Raw genomic sequence first — 11,807 nt, forward strand, 5'->3', positions numbered from 1 at the left:
CATATTTGCTGTTAATTTTGGTGTTAATTTTGGTACAGTTTAAAAATAAAAACTAAGTACTATTATATAGTTGAATTTTTATTTCTAAACAATAGATATGTAACTATAATTAAAATATAATAATAACGTAAAATTGTAGCCTGGCGACATTTTAAAAAGTTTATAACACGAAGATAGAAGGTACTGAAATAGCAGAACAGTATTTGTTGAAGATTTGTTGTTTGAAATTGACAGTCCCCATACAAAATGTTTTGACTTCCTTGAAAGTCCTGCATACTACTACAACCTTAGCTCGATCCAAGTGGAGCACCCACCCTTAGGGCGTAAATAACCGTTTCTTAGTGACCCATGTATGGGTTACGGACGTATGGAGCTAGTGCGTCATGACGCGTATATGGATCATTGGACTGTCAACGTGTCAAACGCTTAGATAATCGACATTGGCCCATACTTCGTAAAGGAGACTCACGGTAGCGCGGGGGAGAACAACTCCCTGGTCGGACCCCGTTTAACATTCTTTTTCTTTTAATGCTTTGAAGTAGGTACTATTTATTTCTTTGTGTACACGTGAAGGTACAGATTAGGTAGATTTCATTAATATAATTAGAAATTGTGTACTGAATAGTGATGTGGCCAGGGAGCATTACACCTATTGCTTTCTCCCTCGTGGTGATTGGTGGCTTCCTGCACATGTGCACTCCACTCCCTGCGATAGAAATTCACCCTAAATGCGCCTTTCGTTCCAATGCCCCTTTAGTGGACACGCAGCATTATTCTATGTAGTATTTTTAACCTGTATTTGCAATAACTGCTCCTGAGTGAGTCTTCGAACAGCGGTAGTTGATATCATTACCGTTAACGCAAAAATATCCTAGAATCTTTTGTCTTTTTGCAAATATCCAGTTAGAACCGGATGGCTTACTGTAATAACCCAACATTTTTTACCCGGATTGAAACTTTTCGTAAGCATAAATCACAATCGAACGTGATTTTTCAAATAGTCGTTGACGTGGTTTTCAATATACTGTGACGGATTGACAATGTCACATCGCATACACAAACTACTCAACCAGAGAGTTCTGGGGCCTGTTTAATAAAACTTACAATTGTAAATTACAACGTTAATTTGATGTTCATTGCGTAGCTAATATGAAACTGCAAAATATTCGTGATCACACACTCCACAATGTACATCAAATTGTCATTGTAATTTACAATTGTAAGTTTTATAAAACAGGCCCCTGGAATGTTACCGAAATCCTTTCTCTTTTCCTTTTAACAGCATCCAATGACGATACGTACGTTCCCCTCCGGCGCCAGGGGTCTACTTCTCAAACTGTCTATTTCGCATCATTACCCACTTCTCTGTTTGACTACTTCGCTAACTGCCTACTTAGCAAACAGTCTGTTTCGCATTCCGCCTACTTTTCAATTGAACTACTTCGCAAACTGACTACTTTTTTCTTTAATGTCATCTCCGGACAGTTAATAACATAATCCGATTATGGAGTTCAAAATTTACTTTGAATCCCAGTGGCTGAAAAAAGTTTCTGCGGAGATCCTGAGTTGTGCACACCAATTGCATCGTACAACAAATGTTCTAGAAGGTTGGCATAGGCGTCTCAATGCCAGGATACCTAAAAAGCCAACTTTCTTCTCATTTGTTCATAAACTGCGCAAAGAGGGAAAACATTTCGATTTTCAAATTCAAAGATGTTTGTTCCACCCTTTGAAAAAAAACCGCAAGAACTGTGATATACAATTTGATCAAAAATTAGAAAAACACGTGTGCCAATTAGAAGCTAACGAAATAACAATTATAGAATATTTACAAAAAACTGTTTAAGTATATGCGATTAAAATTTAATTAGTGTTTTTAAGTTTTTCTTTGTTATTACATTACAATTTAAGTTTAATTTCATTTTAAGTTTGTTTGGTTAATAAAAATAATATAATACAAAACTTAATGAATAATTTTCTATTTATCAGTACTTTGTTCGTTCTTTGACAAGTAGGTAGTTTGCGAAGTGGTCTCTTTGAGAGTAGGCGGAAAGCGAAATAGACTGTTTGATAAGTAGGCGATTTGCGAAGTTGTCTCCACGAAAAGTAGTCAAAATGAGAAATAGACTGTTTGAGAAGTAGACCCCTGGCGCCGGAGGGGTACGTTCTAACTGGATATTTGCAAGACAATCTGGGATATTTTTGCGTATACGATATTGACCACCGTTGTTCGAAGAACTACCCCCTTTGTACCTACCTTTCGACATCCTATGTCCTAGCGGTTTCCCTGTTTCGTTTAAACCAAGCCACGGTTTCTTCTATCGCCTGTTCAAACGGGGTGAACTTGAAATCCTTATACAATCTCCTGAGTTTCTTATTGGAGGCAGTCTTCTTGTACTGTCCATCTGCTTTGCTAGTGTCGTATATTATCTCTCCTTGGTATTTGTGAGCTTTCTGTATGGCTTCTGCCACAGATGATATCGTTACCTCGTCTTCTTCGTCCACTGGAAGGAAATATTTTTTGTTACTTGTGTGACGTGACCCACCGGCAACCCACGCCCGAGTTCATATCAATTAGAATTTCCTGTCGGAAAATTCATGTAAATAAATTTTGGTGTTTTTAATTATTTTTATTTCCATACATTTGCGACGGAAAATTCCACTTGATATCAACTCAGAATCATGGTCTGAATCATCCCTCAAATTAGTATTAAGGTATTTGAGTGGGTCAAACATAAACTATAATAAAACGCTTATCTAGAAATAGAAGCCAGTCTAAGTTGATCAAAAAATCCATCTCATTTAACTTTTCCACTTATTTTCGAATTTTATTTATGAATTAAGCAACAATGTATACGACGTTTGACCGCTTTCATTGATGACGTCACAGGACAGTATTTCCATACAAACTCCATAGAAAACTTTCGATTTCACATTTCGTAAAAAGTATCTCATGACTAGGCTGTCAACCTTAAGTAGCCTATTATGTAGTTGTACCTGATAAGATGATGGGCTCGACGCTGTCATAGCTGCGCAAAGTCCACAGGAACAATGCAGCCAAGTCCAGGGAATATATGAACTGGCGCAGGGGCTTCCCGCTTCCCATCACCGTGAACGTAGGCTCGCCTGAAAGATTATCAACATGGCAATTATTAAATTATTTTTGTTTCTATAGCACTTACTCGTGCACTTAAAACGTCCAGGCTTGACAAGAGCTGCGGGTTCAAGTAGTAATGAGCAATATCATGTACCCACTTTAGAACCCTGTCGCACTGTCATATTTGACATTTAATGAGACTTACGGTTTAATTTGTCAAAAAAGTAAATGTGACATGGTTTCAAAGTGTATACATATTAGCACTCGTGACCGTACCGTCCGAGTCAGATTTTTTTTCGATTTAAATTTTCTATTTTTTTTTAATTATTTGTATGTATCAGAATAGCGGGTGGAATGTTATAAATCAGCAGAAAATAATAATGGAAATCTACATCATCTCTACCTAACTTTACTTATAAATCCATAACAACATCGCATAAACTCACAAATATATCCCAATTGGAGTAGGTAGTGGGAGGTACAGTAATGAGCAATATAATGTTACCCACTTTAGAACCATCTCGCACTATCTAATATTTGACATTTAATGAGACTTACGGTTTAATTTGACAAAAAAGTAAATGTGACATGGTTTCAAAGTGTATACATATTAGTACTCGTCACCGTACATCCAACGTACAATGAACTAAGTAAGTACCCACGCTTCACCGAGCTTACTAATAAAGAAAGTAGTAATAAATACAAAAAATATTATCTTCCATTTTCTGATATTCTTCCAAATACTGTTATTTAGCAGATAGCCGAGGTCGAATGCCGTGGTAAGCAAACATCTACGACTTTCGACTATCTACTAAACATCACTATTCGGAAGAATTTCAGAGAATAGAAGAGAATATTTTCTTGTTTCATACTTTTTAGAGCGTGGTTTCAAACTTATATTTTTTGCGAATAAGAAAATGACAGTTATAACTTTAAAATTAGTATCTGCAGGAATCAGCACCATTATCAAAGTAAAATGATTTTTAGTTCAGCGTTACCTATCTCATAATGACATGTAAGTCTTGTAACCTTTCAGCTCAGTGCACCCTGATAGGGATGCTGGCGCGGCTATGTGCATGTTTAATTATCTACTTATAAACTGCCTATATACGTCCCACTGCTGGGCACAGGCCTCCCCTCAATCAACCGGAGGGGGTATGGAGCATACTCCACCACGCTGCTCCACTGCGGGTTGGTGGAGGTGTTTTTACGGCTAATAGCCGGGACCAACGGCTTAACGTGCCCTCCGCAGCACGGAATCATCTTACTTTTTCGGACAATCAGGTGATTCAAGCCTGAAAACTCCTTACCAAACAAAGGACAGTCTCACAAAGTGATTTCGACAATGTCCCCATCGGGAATCGAACCCGGACCTCCAGATCGTGAGTCTAACGCTCTAACCACTAGACCACGGAGGCTGTTAATTATCTACTTACACGCTAATAATTCGGTCTCGAGAGGATTTCCTTTCAGATTTCACCGATAAGATTAGCTACTAATAATGAAATTAAGTGGTTCCACGCGAATGACTCGGAAAATTACATGAACTACGTGCAAACACAACATTCTTTAACAAGTAGTGTAAGTCATTTTCAAATGAAAAAACATCTATTATCTAGGTTGTTACAACTGGAGCGGGTATGGAGCAGAACCAACACACTGCTCTTCACTGCGGATATATACATACATGCCATGTATGTATGTGTCTATCTATAAAATTCTGAGTTGATATCATGTGGAATAAATAATTAAAAAAAAACCAACATATTCAGGAAATTCCACTGATATAAACTCAGAATCATGGTCTGGATCATCCCTCTCAGTATTCTTTACGGTGTCACTTTGGTACCATGTCACGTTAACTTTTTTGACAAATTGAACTGTAAGTCTCACTAAACGAATATGTTAGTTCGACAGAGTCCTAAAGTGGGTACATTATATTGCTCATGACTGTACGTAACAAATACTGAGGGGGATGATTCAGCTCATATTTTGAATAATAACAGTATATAAATATATTTCTGCCGAACGTCTCATCCGTCTAAAATAACTACAGCTTCTCAACGAGGTAAAGTAGCTACTAGAAAAACCTTTATCTAGCGGAGGACTTCGGGCAGCTTGCTAACTGCCGAATGGGTGGGCAAGTGTGTGAATGCGCGCGAATGTACGTGCGCGCGAATGTACGTGCGCGCGTGCATGCGTGCGCGCGTTCGTGCGTGCGTGCGTGTGTGCGTGCGTGCGTGAATGAGTGCGTGCGTGCATGCGTGCGTGCGTGCGTGCGTGCGTGCGTGCGTGCGTGCATGGTATGACCGACCAACCTTTTATCATAGCATCATCCATGCGGCGAATTAGCGCGGGGATGACGTGCGAGGACTCCAGGCGGAAGTTGTCATGCGGACCGAATACGTTGCACGGCACCACGGACGTGAAGCAGCACCCATGCTGGTCGTGGTAGCCTCTGTGGAGACAGGGGAGTCGTTCAACAATAATTGGGTAGTTTCCTAGGTCAAAGATAAATTATGAAATTCTGAGTACTAAAACGACAGATCTAAAGGTGTCAAAAATGATTTCTTTTTTCTATTTAACTTATTTATGAATTTAAAAAAGAAAAATGTAATAATAAGTGCGACTTTTCAAGATTTTGTGACTTTTTTATGACGTCACGAGCTGATTGCCTGCCTCTATGGCTAGAATAATCGGATCGTATACCGTACCTAAGCGGGATATATTCGGGTGCCGCAACTACCAGCGGATTTGGGTGGCGCGGAGCAGAATCGAAGTTTTATTTTTAAATTGACTGTAGAAAGGGGAAATACCAGGAGATAAATTCGTCTGATATGGAATTTCAATGGACCAATACATCGCTCGAAGCGCCACTACACTTTGTTGTTATATAAATAGAGCAGGACAGAAGACGCGGATTCAGCCCATGAATGCCTTACCTATTCAAAATATCAATCATCCTCTTGGCGTAACTGTAACCATAGTTGGAGTCATGTGGTGGACCGTTATGCACCTGAAAGTAAGAACATTCATAACCAAAAATAAATTCGTGATAGCTCAGTTCGGAGAACGTGTGATTTATTTACATTGTAAGGTACGAGTAGAGGAGCTCGGTGGCGCAGCGGTAAACGCGCTCGGTCTGCGATTGATGAAGTTAAGCAACTTTCACAAAGGCCGGTCATAGGATGGATGACCACAAAAAAAGTTTTCATCTCTAGCTCCTCCGTGCTTCGGAAGGCACGTTAAGCCGTTGGTCCCGGCTGCATTAGCAGTCTTTAATAACCATCAATCCGCACTGGGCCCGCGTGGTGGTTTAGGGCCGATCTCCCTATCCATCCATAGGGAAGGCCCGTGCCCCAGCAGTGGGGACGTTAATGGGCTGATGATGATGTTACGAGTTCTAATCCCAGGCCGGGCTCTAAACAACTTAATTCGACTTTATGAGGAATTCATTTTTGTATCATCGATAATTGATGATGATGATGATAATTGATATCACGTGGTTTCCAGGATTTGTGCCCGGTTAATGGCAATAGGCTTGCCCCCTATTACATGGGAGTTAAATATAGCCGGCGAGGAGTAGGTGTATTTGTTTTATACACCTCTGCCTACCCCTCCTGCCTTCGGGGTTATAGGCGTGATGTTTTGCTATAACTTATAACATAAATGCTTAAATTACATGCGCATGATTACAAGCATTTTCAAGCCTAATTTTCATGCCTGTCAATTGATTCGCGAGGACCCAGAACCTTCAGAAATGGAGGTCGCGCACTTTCAACTACCGCCAATACTGTTATGCTAATATCATATTGTACTTCAGCTTTTATGCATTCCTGTTAGCCAGGTTGCTAGTAGAAAAGTCCAATGTAAAACACTTAAAATACAAACACGTTATTATTACATCATTATCATCATTTTTATTGCGAATAAATGATTATGAATTATTATTATTATGAATTATTAAAATAAAACACTATTGAATTCTCACTTTTATAAACAAGGGATACTTATTCGAAAGACTATGCTATCAACAAAGAATAAATAGTAATATTACATAATAGAGCAATAACTGTCCACCCGGCACCGATTCGTTTCAGTTCCGACCTCCCTCCTTTTTTTATTTTTTTTACTTAAAGCGGTTATTACACCTACCTGTCAGGCTAGATGCGTCAAGGTCACGGGTGGTTACTATGGTTACTCCCCACCAACTCGCTCGAGATCGTGGTTACTATGGTTACGCCCCGTCGATTTGCTATTAGACTCCACGATGTGATCGGCAAACGGGAGTTGGTGGGGAGTAACCTCGGTAACCACCCGTGACCTTGACGCATATAGCCTGACAGGTAGGTATAATAACCACTTTACTCTTAAAAAAAGAGTAAAAGAGCGCGCAGACTGTGTCTCGCTCGCACTTATGTAGCACGGCACACGGCACGGTAAGAATGCAATTTTTATATGGAATGTCCAGGTTGTGCTTTCAGACAGTTTATTAGCAATATACCGATTTTGATGCAATTTCATTTTATAATCTATTTTTTATCGAGGCTTGAGCCACTCTTGATGCCAGCCTAATCAAATCATCACTTTACAAAAGATCAATACATTCAGTCAAAACGGGACTTACCATGGTCTCATCTATAGGGTATGTGGTCTTATCAGGGAAGATGCAGGTAGACAGACATGAGACAACCTTCTTTACTTTATATTTGTAGCTTGTGTGCAGTACATTGTCGTTTATCGCCATATTCTCTCTCTGTAAGTAAAAGTAGTTTAGCTAATGTATGTGAGGTGTGTGTAAGCATAGTTGATAGAACACTTGCCTCTCACTTTGACCCACCTGTACCGGATTTATAAAGTATATGACTCTAACTATAGGTTCTCCCTACCATCACTTAATCTGCTTATAATCGACTGACTGATCACAGATAAAAACATCAATATCTAAGCCACAAGTACACATATTTAGCTATGGTAAGAAAATATTTTATTAATTGTTTTTCTGTTTGACAGAAGTTTTCAAAAGTTTAGTCTTTTTATTAGACTTAAAAGAATTATTAATTTATATAATTGTGGTTTATTTCGGATTAAAGGCTTGCAGCAGGATACATTAGACTGGGCCAAAACATATTCCAGTTAACATCGACATGGAATCATCATAAGGTTTTGGACATGTGGGGTATTTTATCAAAATTATAAAGTGACATTGAAAATCAAACTCAGACCTCCAGATCGCCGATCGTGCCCAACGCTCTAACCATTAGAGCACAGAGGCTGTTATGTAGAAAACTAATTAAAATCCAGTAGTAACCTAATTAAAATTTCTACGAAAGTAACTATAAAACTTACAAAGAAGTCCAAGTTATGTGCCATGTTATGGAAGAGGCCACCAACCATCGCAGCCAGGTGGATCACATGTGTCGGCTTGTACTTCTCAAACAGAGCTTCGGTTTTGGTCTTGTCTCTACAGATGATTTATTAAATTAGTTATTTATTTATAACCTTTTATCAGACATAGAAGTTACATTTTAAAGTTTTTCCTTAATCTACGATCTACGATAACCAATCTGTGTGCGTTTGGGCAAAGGCCTCCCCCATTTTTCTAGATTCTTCTTTGTTGTGTACTAATCTGGTCCAGGTCTTAGTGTTTCCAGCCATTGAAATTATTTTGTTGGCCCACCTTTTAAATTGCCTACCCCTGTTTCTCAAATTAAATCAAATCAATTTATTTGCGAGAACACAAACTACCTTATGTACAGTCATGAGCAATATAATGTACCCACTTTAGGACTCTGTCGCACTAACATATTTGACATTTAGTGAGACTAACAGTTCAATTTGTCAAAAAAGTGAATGTGACATGGTACCAGAGTGTATACATATTGCTCGTGACCGTACCTATCATCATGTGTATCATATGTTTCTCTTATATTAAATTACTTAATCCATACTAATATTATAAATGGGAAAATGCATGTATGTATCTGTCTGTTTGTTTGTCCACTTTTCACAGCAAAATGAGCTAGGAATTGATGTGGTTGTTTATGTGGAGATAGTTGAAAGAATAAAGAGTGACATAGGCTACTTTTTGTCTCTTTCCAACCCCCCACTTCCCATGAAGGATGGAAGTTTGTATGGGGCATTCCACAATTTTAAAGGTAGAAAACTAAAAATTATTATGCCGACTAATTGTGACTAACAAAAAAATCATGCATCATTTTATTTTAATTAGCCCCTATCCCCTTCAATGAGAGGGTAAATAATATTCCCTTATAATTTAGGTAATTAAATTATTCTTATTTACGAAAATTTATAATGAGATAAATCTTTATGTTCCCGCCTTCTCATTTCTGTCCAGTTTCAGTACTTTCTATAGAGAAAATTTTTCAAGGGCTGAGTGTTTTGCTAGATTGTAATATGATCAGATAAATAAAACTTTATTGCACAAAAATATTTACAGAAAATCACTTACATCTAGAATTATGTGACAGGGGTCCCCAAACAAGGCAAGTGCCTCTATCTTGGGGAACCAGTTAACAATTTAAAGCCTTATGCAGATAGTAAAATTCAACAACAATGTATCAATGAAATATAAAGAAAAAGGTAAGTTGTTCTTAATTAAAAATAAAATAAAGTGAGTACAAAATTAAGTATGTTGTAAAAGGTATAAGGAGTTGATGAGTTCTTTCCATCATTTGGTAATCTAAAAGCCAGACTGTCAACACAGTTTAGCATAAAAAACAAAAAAAAAACATTCATTTTCAAGGTTAAACTCATACTTGTTCATCCACGGACAGCTACAGCTTCCCTCATTCCAAATAAGAATTAGAAAAAGAAATTGATCCAAACAAGAAAAGTATGTCCAACAGAAGTCCAATAATTCTTATCGTATTTTATGAGCGGGTGTTAAGATAAAATGTAATAGTGTTCATCAAGGTTAAATAATATTAATGCATACCTCAAATCCCCATCTTTGGACCCACAAAACACCCATGTTTCGTTTTTTGATTGCTCGGTATTCCGCAGCTTTTCATCCTCAACCATCTGCTTTATGGCCTGTCCAACGAGCCCAGACCCTCCCGTCACCAATATCACGGACTTTTCTCCACTCATTTTCAACGTAACTGCGGATTAAACGCGTAAGACACTCATATTTCTTTGTAAACATCGAAGTGATAACGTAAACATAACCAAAAAGCCGGTTTATGTCAACACTTCCTTTGATATACAACACAGCTAAATAAAGTTTTAGGTGTGTTACGAACCGTATAAACTTCTTAAAATGTAAAATGTTAAGTAGGTAATTCAAATATTTATTAAAAATCAAAAGAAATTATGTGGCACTTTTTTCGCAATGAAGAATGAATGAGTCTGAGTGAACGACAGTGTCATAATGTCATTGTCAATTTGTCATTTTTTAGGGTTCCATTCATAAGGATAAAAACGGCGATAATTTGACAACTAAAATTTTCACAAATTATGTATTTCTGTTGCCGCTGTAATAACAAATACTAATAATAAAATAAATATTTAACCTCCTAAGACCGAATATTCTTTATAAATCCAAACCCCATGGTTTAACTATTGTGTCTGGAAATCTCGGTCTTAAGAGGTTAAGGGGAGCATATTACAAAAGCGATTTTTTTTTGCTCGATATTAATAATGGCAACAGGGTTTCCGGTTAATTCGCCGAATTTCGGCGGTAGGCAGTGTACCTACTATTGTTTACTTAGTCAATGGTACGGAATCTTTCGTGTGTGAGTCCGACTCGCACTTAACCGGTTTATTTTTTTATGTTAGTGGCCAGCAAATTAGTGCTTTTAGCCATTTGTTTAGCCAGAATTTGACATTTAAAAATGAATGGAATGATTGAATGAAAAATATACGGCCATATTTTAACAGGCTGCATCACCATACTTGGTCTTTGGCATCACCGCTTATGCTATATAAAAGTATATTTAAAAAAATGCTAAACAGTGTTGGTGTGCTCTACTTTTTTTTTTTAGATTTTTTTCCATAGACGAGAAGGAGGATGATTTATTTAATCGATAAATTTGTACAGCGTGAAACGATCGATAATCAAATAATCGATTAAGATATTTTATACTCATTATTTATTTATTTATATCACATAGTCATTACAGATAATCCAAATCGACAATGTATGCAATCTGTTTACTAAATACTTTAAAAAGTAAATTATTGAGTTCATAGTCCAACAACGCAGAAACAAACAAGTAAATATCATACGAAAATCAAACAAAGAGGACCTGCATACGGCCTTATCTTTACGGTACCCAATTATCTACTTCTTCCAGACAGCTTTTAAAGTTAATATCGTTAAAAAATACGTTTCCTTCCTTCCATCAACCAAACAGGAAATCAAACCATCAATCAATCGACACAAACCATGGTTTAACGATGCTAGTTAGTTTAATCACTGTTTGTACTTAATTTTTGAAATAAATAAAAAAAAAAAAAAAAAAAAAAAACAAATAAGTTATAAGTTATAAATGTTATGTACTAATATATTTTTGAAGAAGTTGCATCAATATAACTTAAGAAATTAGAAGTTAAACAAAAATAAAATCATTGAAAATTGGTTGTTCTGGACCAAACCAACGAGTCATTAAAATAAACTTATTTTCAGGGAATTCCGAATTCAAAAACAAATTATCGATGACTCATTTCATCTCCTTTTATTTGATTA

General features: G+C 37.2%; 1 protein-coding gene across 3 annotated transcripts; it reads right to left on the reverse strand.

Moving 5' to 3' along the window:
* Positions 1 to 60: 60 nt before the first annotated feature.
* Positions 61 to 10,473, reverse strand: LOC126370270 (GDP-L-fucose synthase). 3 transcript variants are annotated; one of them, XR_007566844.1, is made up of 9 exons: positions 10,363 to 10,473; positions 10,056 to 10,221; positions 8,447 to 8,561; positions 7,725 to 7,853; positions 6,040 to 6,113; positions 5,416 to 5,555; positions 2,998 to 3,126; positions 2,161 to 2,504; positions 61 to 1,298 (listed from the first exon to the last, which is right to left on the reverse strand). XR_007566844.1 is itself a non-coding variant. In XM_050015094.1 (8 exons), exons 1-7 carry the CDS (start codon positions 10,208 to 10,210, stop codon positions 2,269 to 2,271), a joined length of 978 nt encoding a protein of 325 aa, XP_049871051.1. In that variant the 5' UTR covers positions 10,211 to 10,460; the 3' UTR covers positions 61 to 706; positions 2,258 to 2,268. The 3 variants fall into 3 exon arrangements, 1 of the variants encoding a protein (XP_049871051.1); XR_007566843.1 differs by having other exon boundaries at positions 10,056 to 10,464; XM_050015094.1 differs by having other exon boundaries at positions 61 to 706; positions 2,258 to 2,504; positions 10,056 to 10,460.
* Between the last annotated feature and the right edge of the window lie 1,334 nt (positions 10,474 to 11,807).

Source organism: Pectinophora gossypiella, chromosome 10, assembly GCF_024362695.1.
Source record: "Pectinophora gossypiella chromosome 10, ilPecGoss1.1, whole genome shotgun sequence".
Taxonomy (NCBI): domain Eukaryota; kingdom Metazoa; phylum Arthropoda; class Insecta; order Lepidoptera; family Gelechiidae; genus Pectinophora; species Pectinophora gossypiella.

Excerpts from the sequence above, each read along its gene's own strand:
- LOC126370270 (XM_050015094.1), bottom strand. The coding sequence starts at position 10,210 with ATGAGTGGAGAAAAGTCCGTGATATTGGTGACGGGAGGGTCTGGGCTC. Across the intron at positions 6,114-7,724 it reads ACCCTATAGATGAGACCATG|GTGCATAACGGTCCACCACA; the intron begins GTAAGTCCCGTT and ends TCTTACTTTCAG. Across the intron at positions 2,505-2,997 it reads CGAGCCCATCATCTTATCAG|TGGACGAAGAAGACGAGGTA; the intron begins GTACAACTACAT and ends ATTTCCTTCCAG.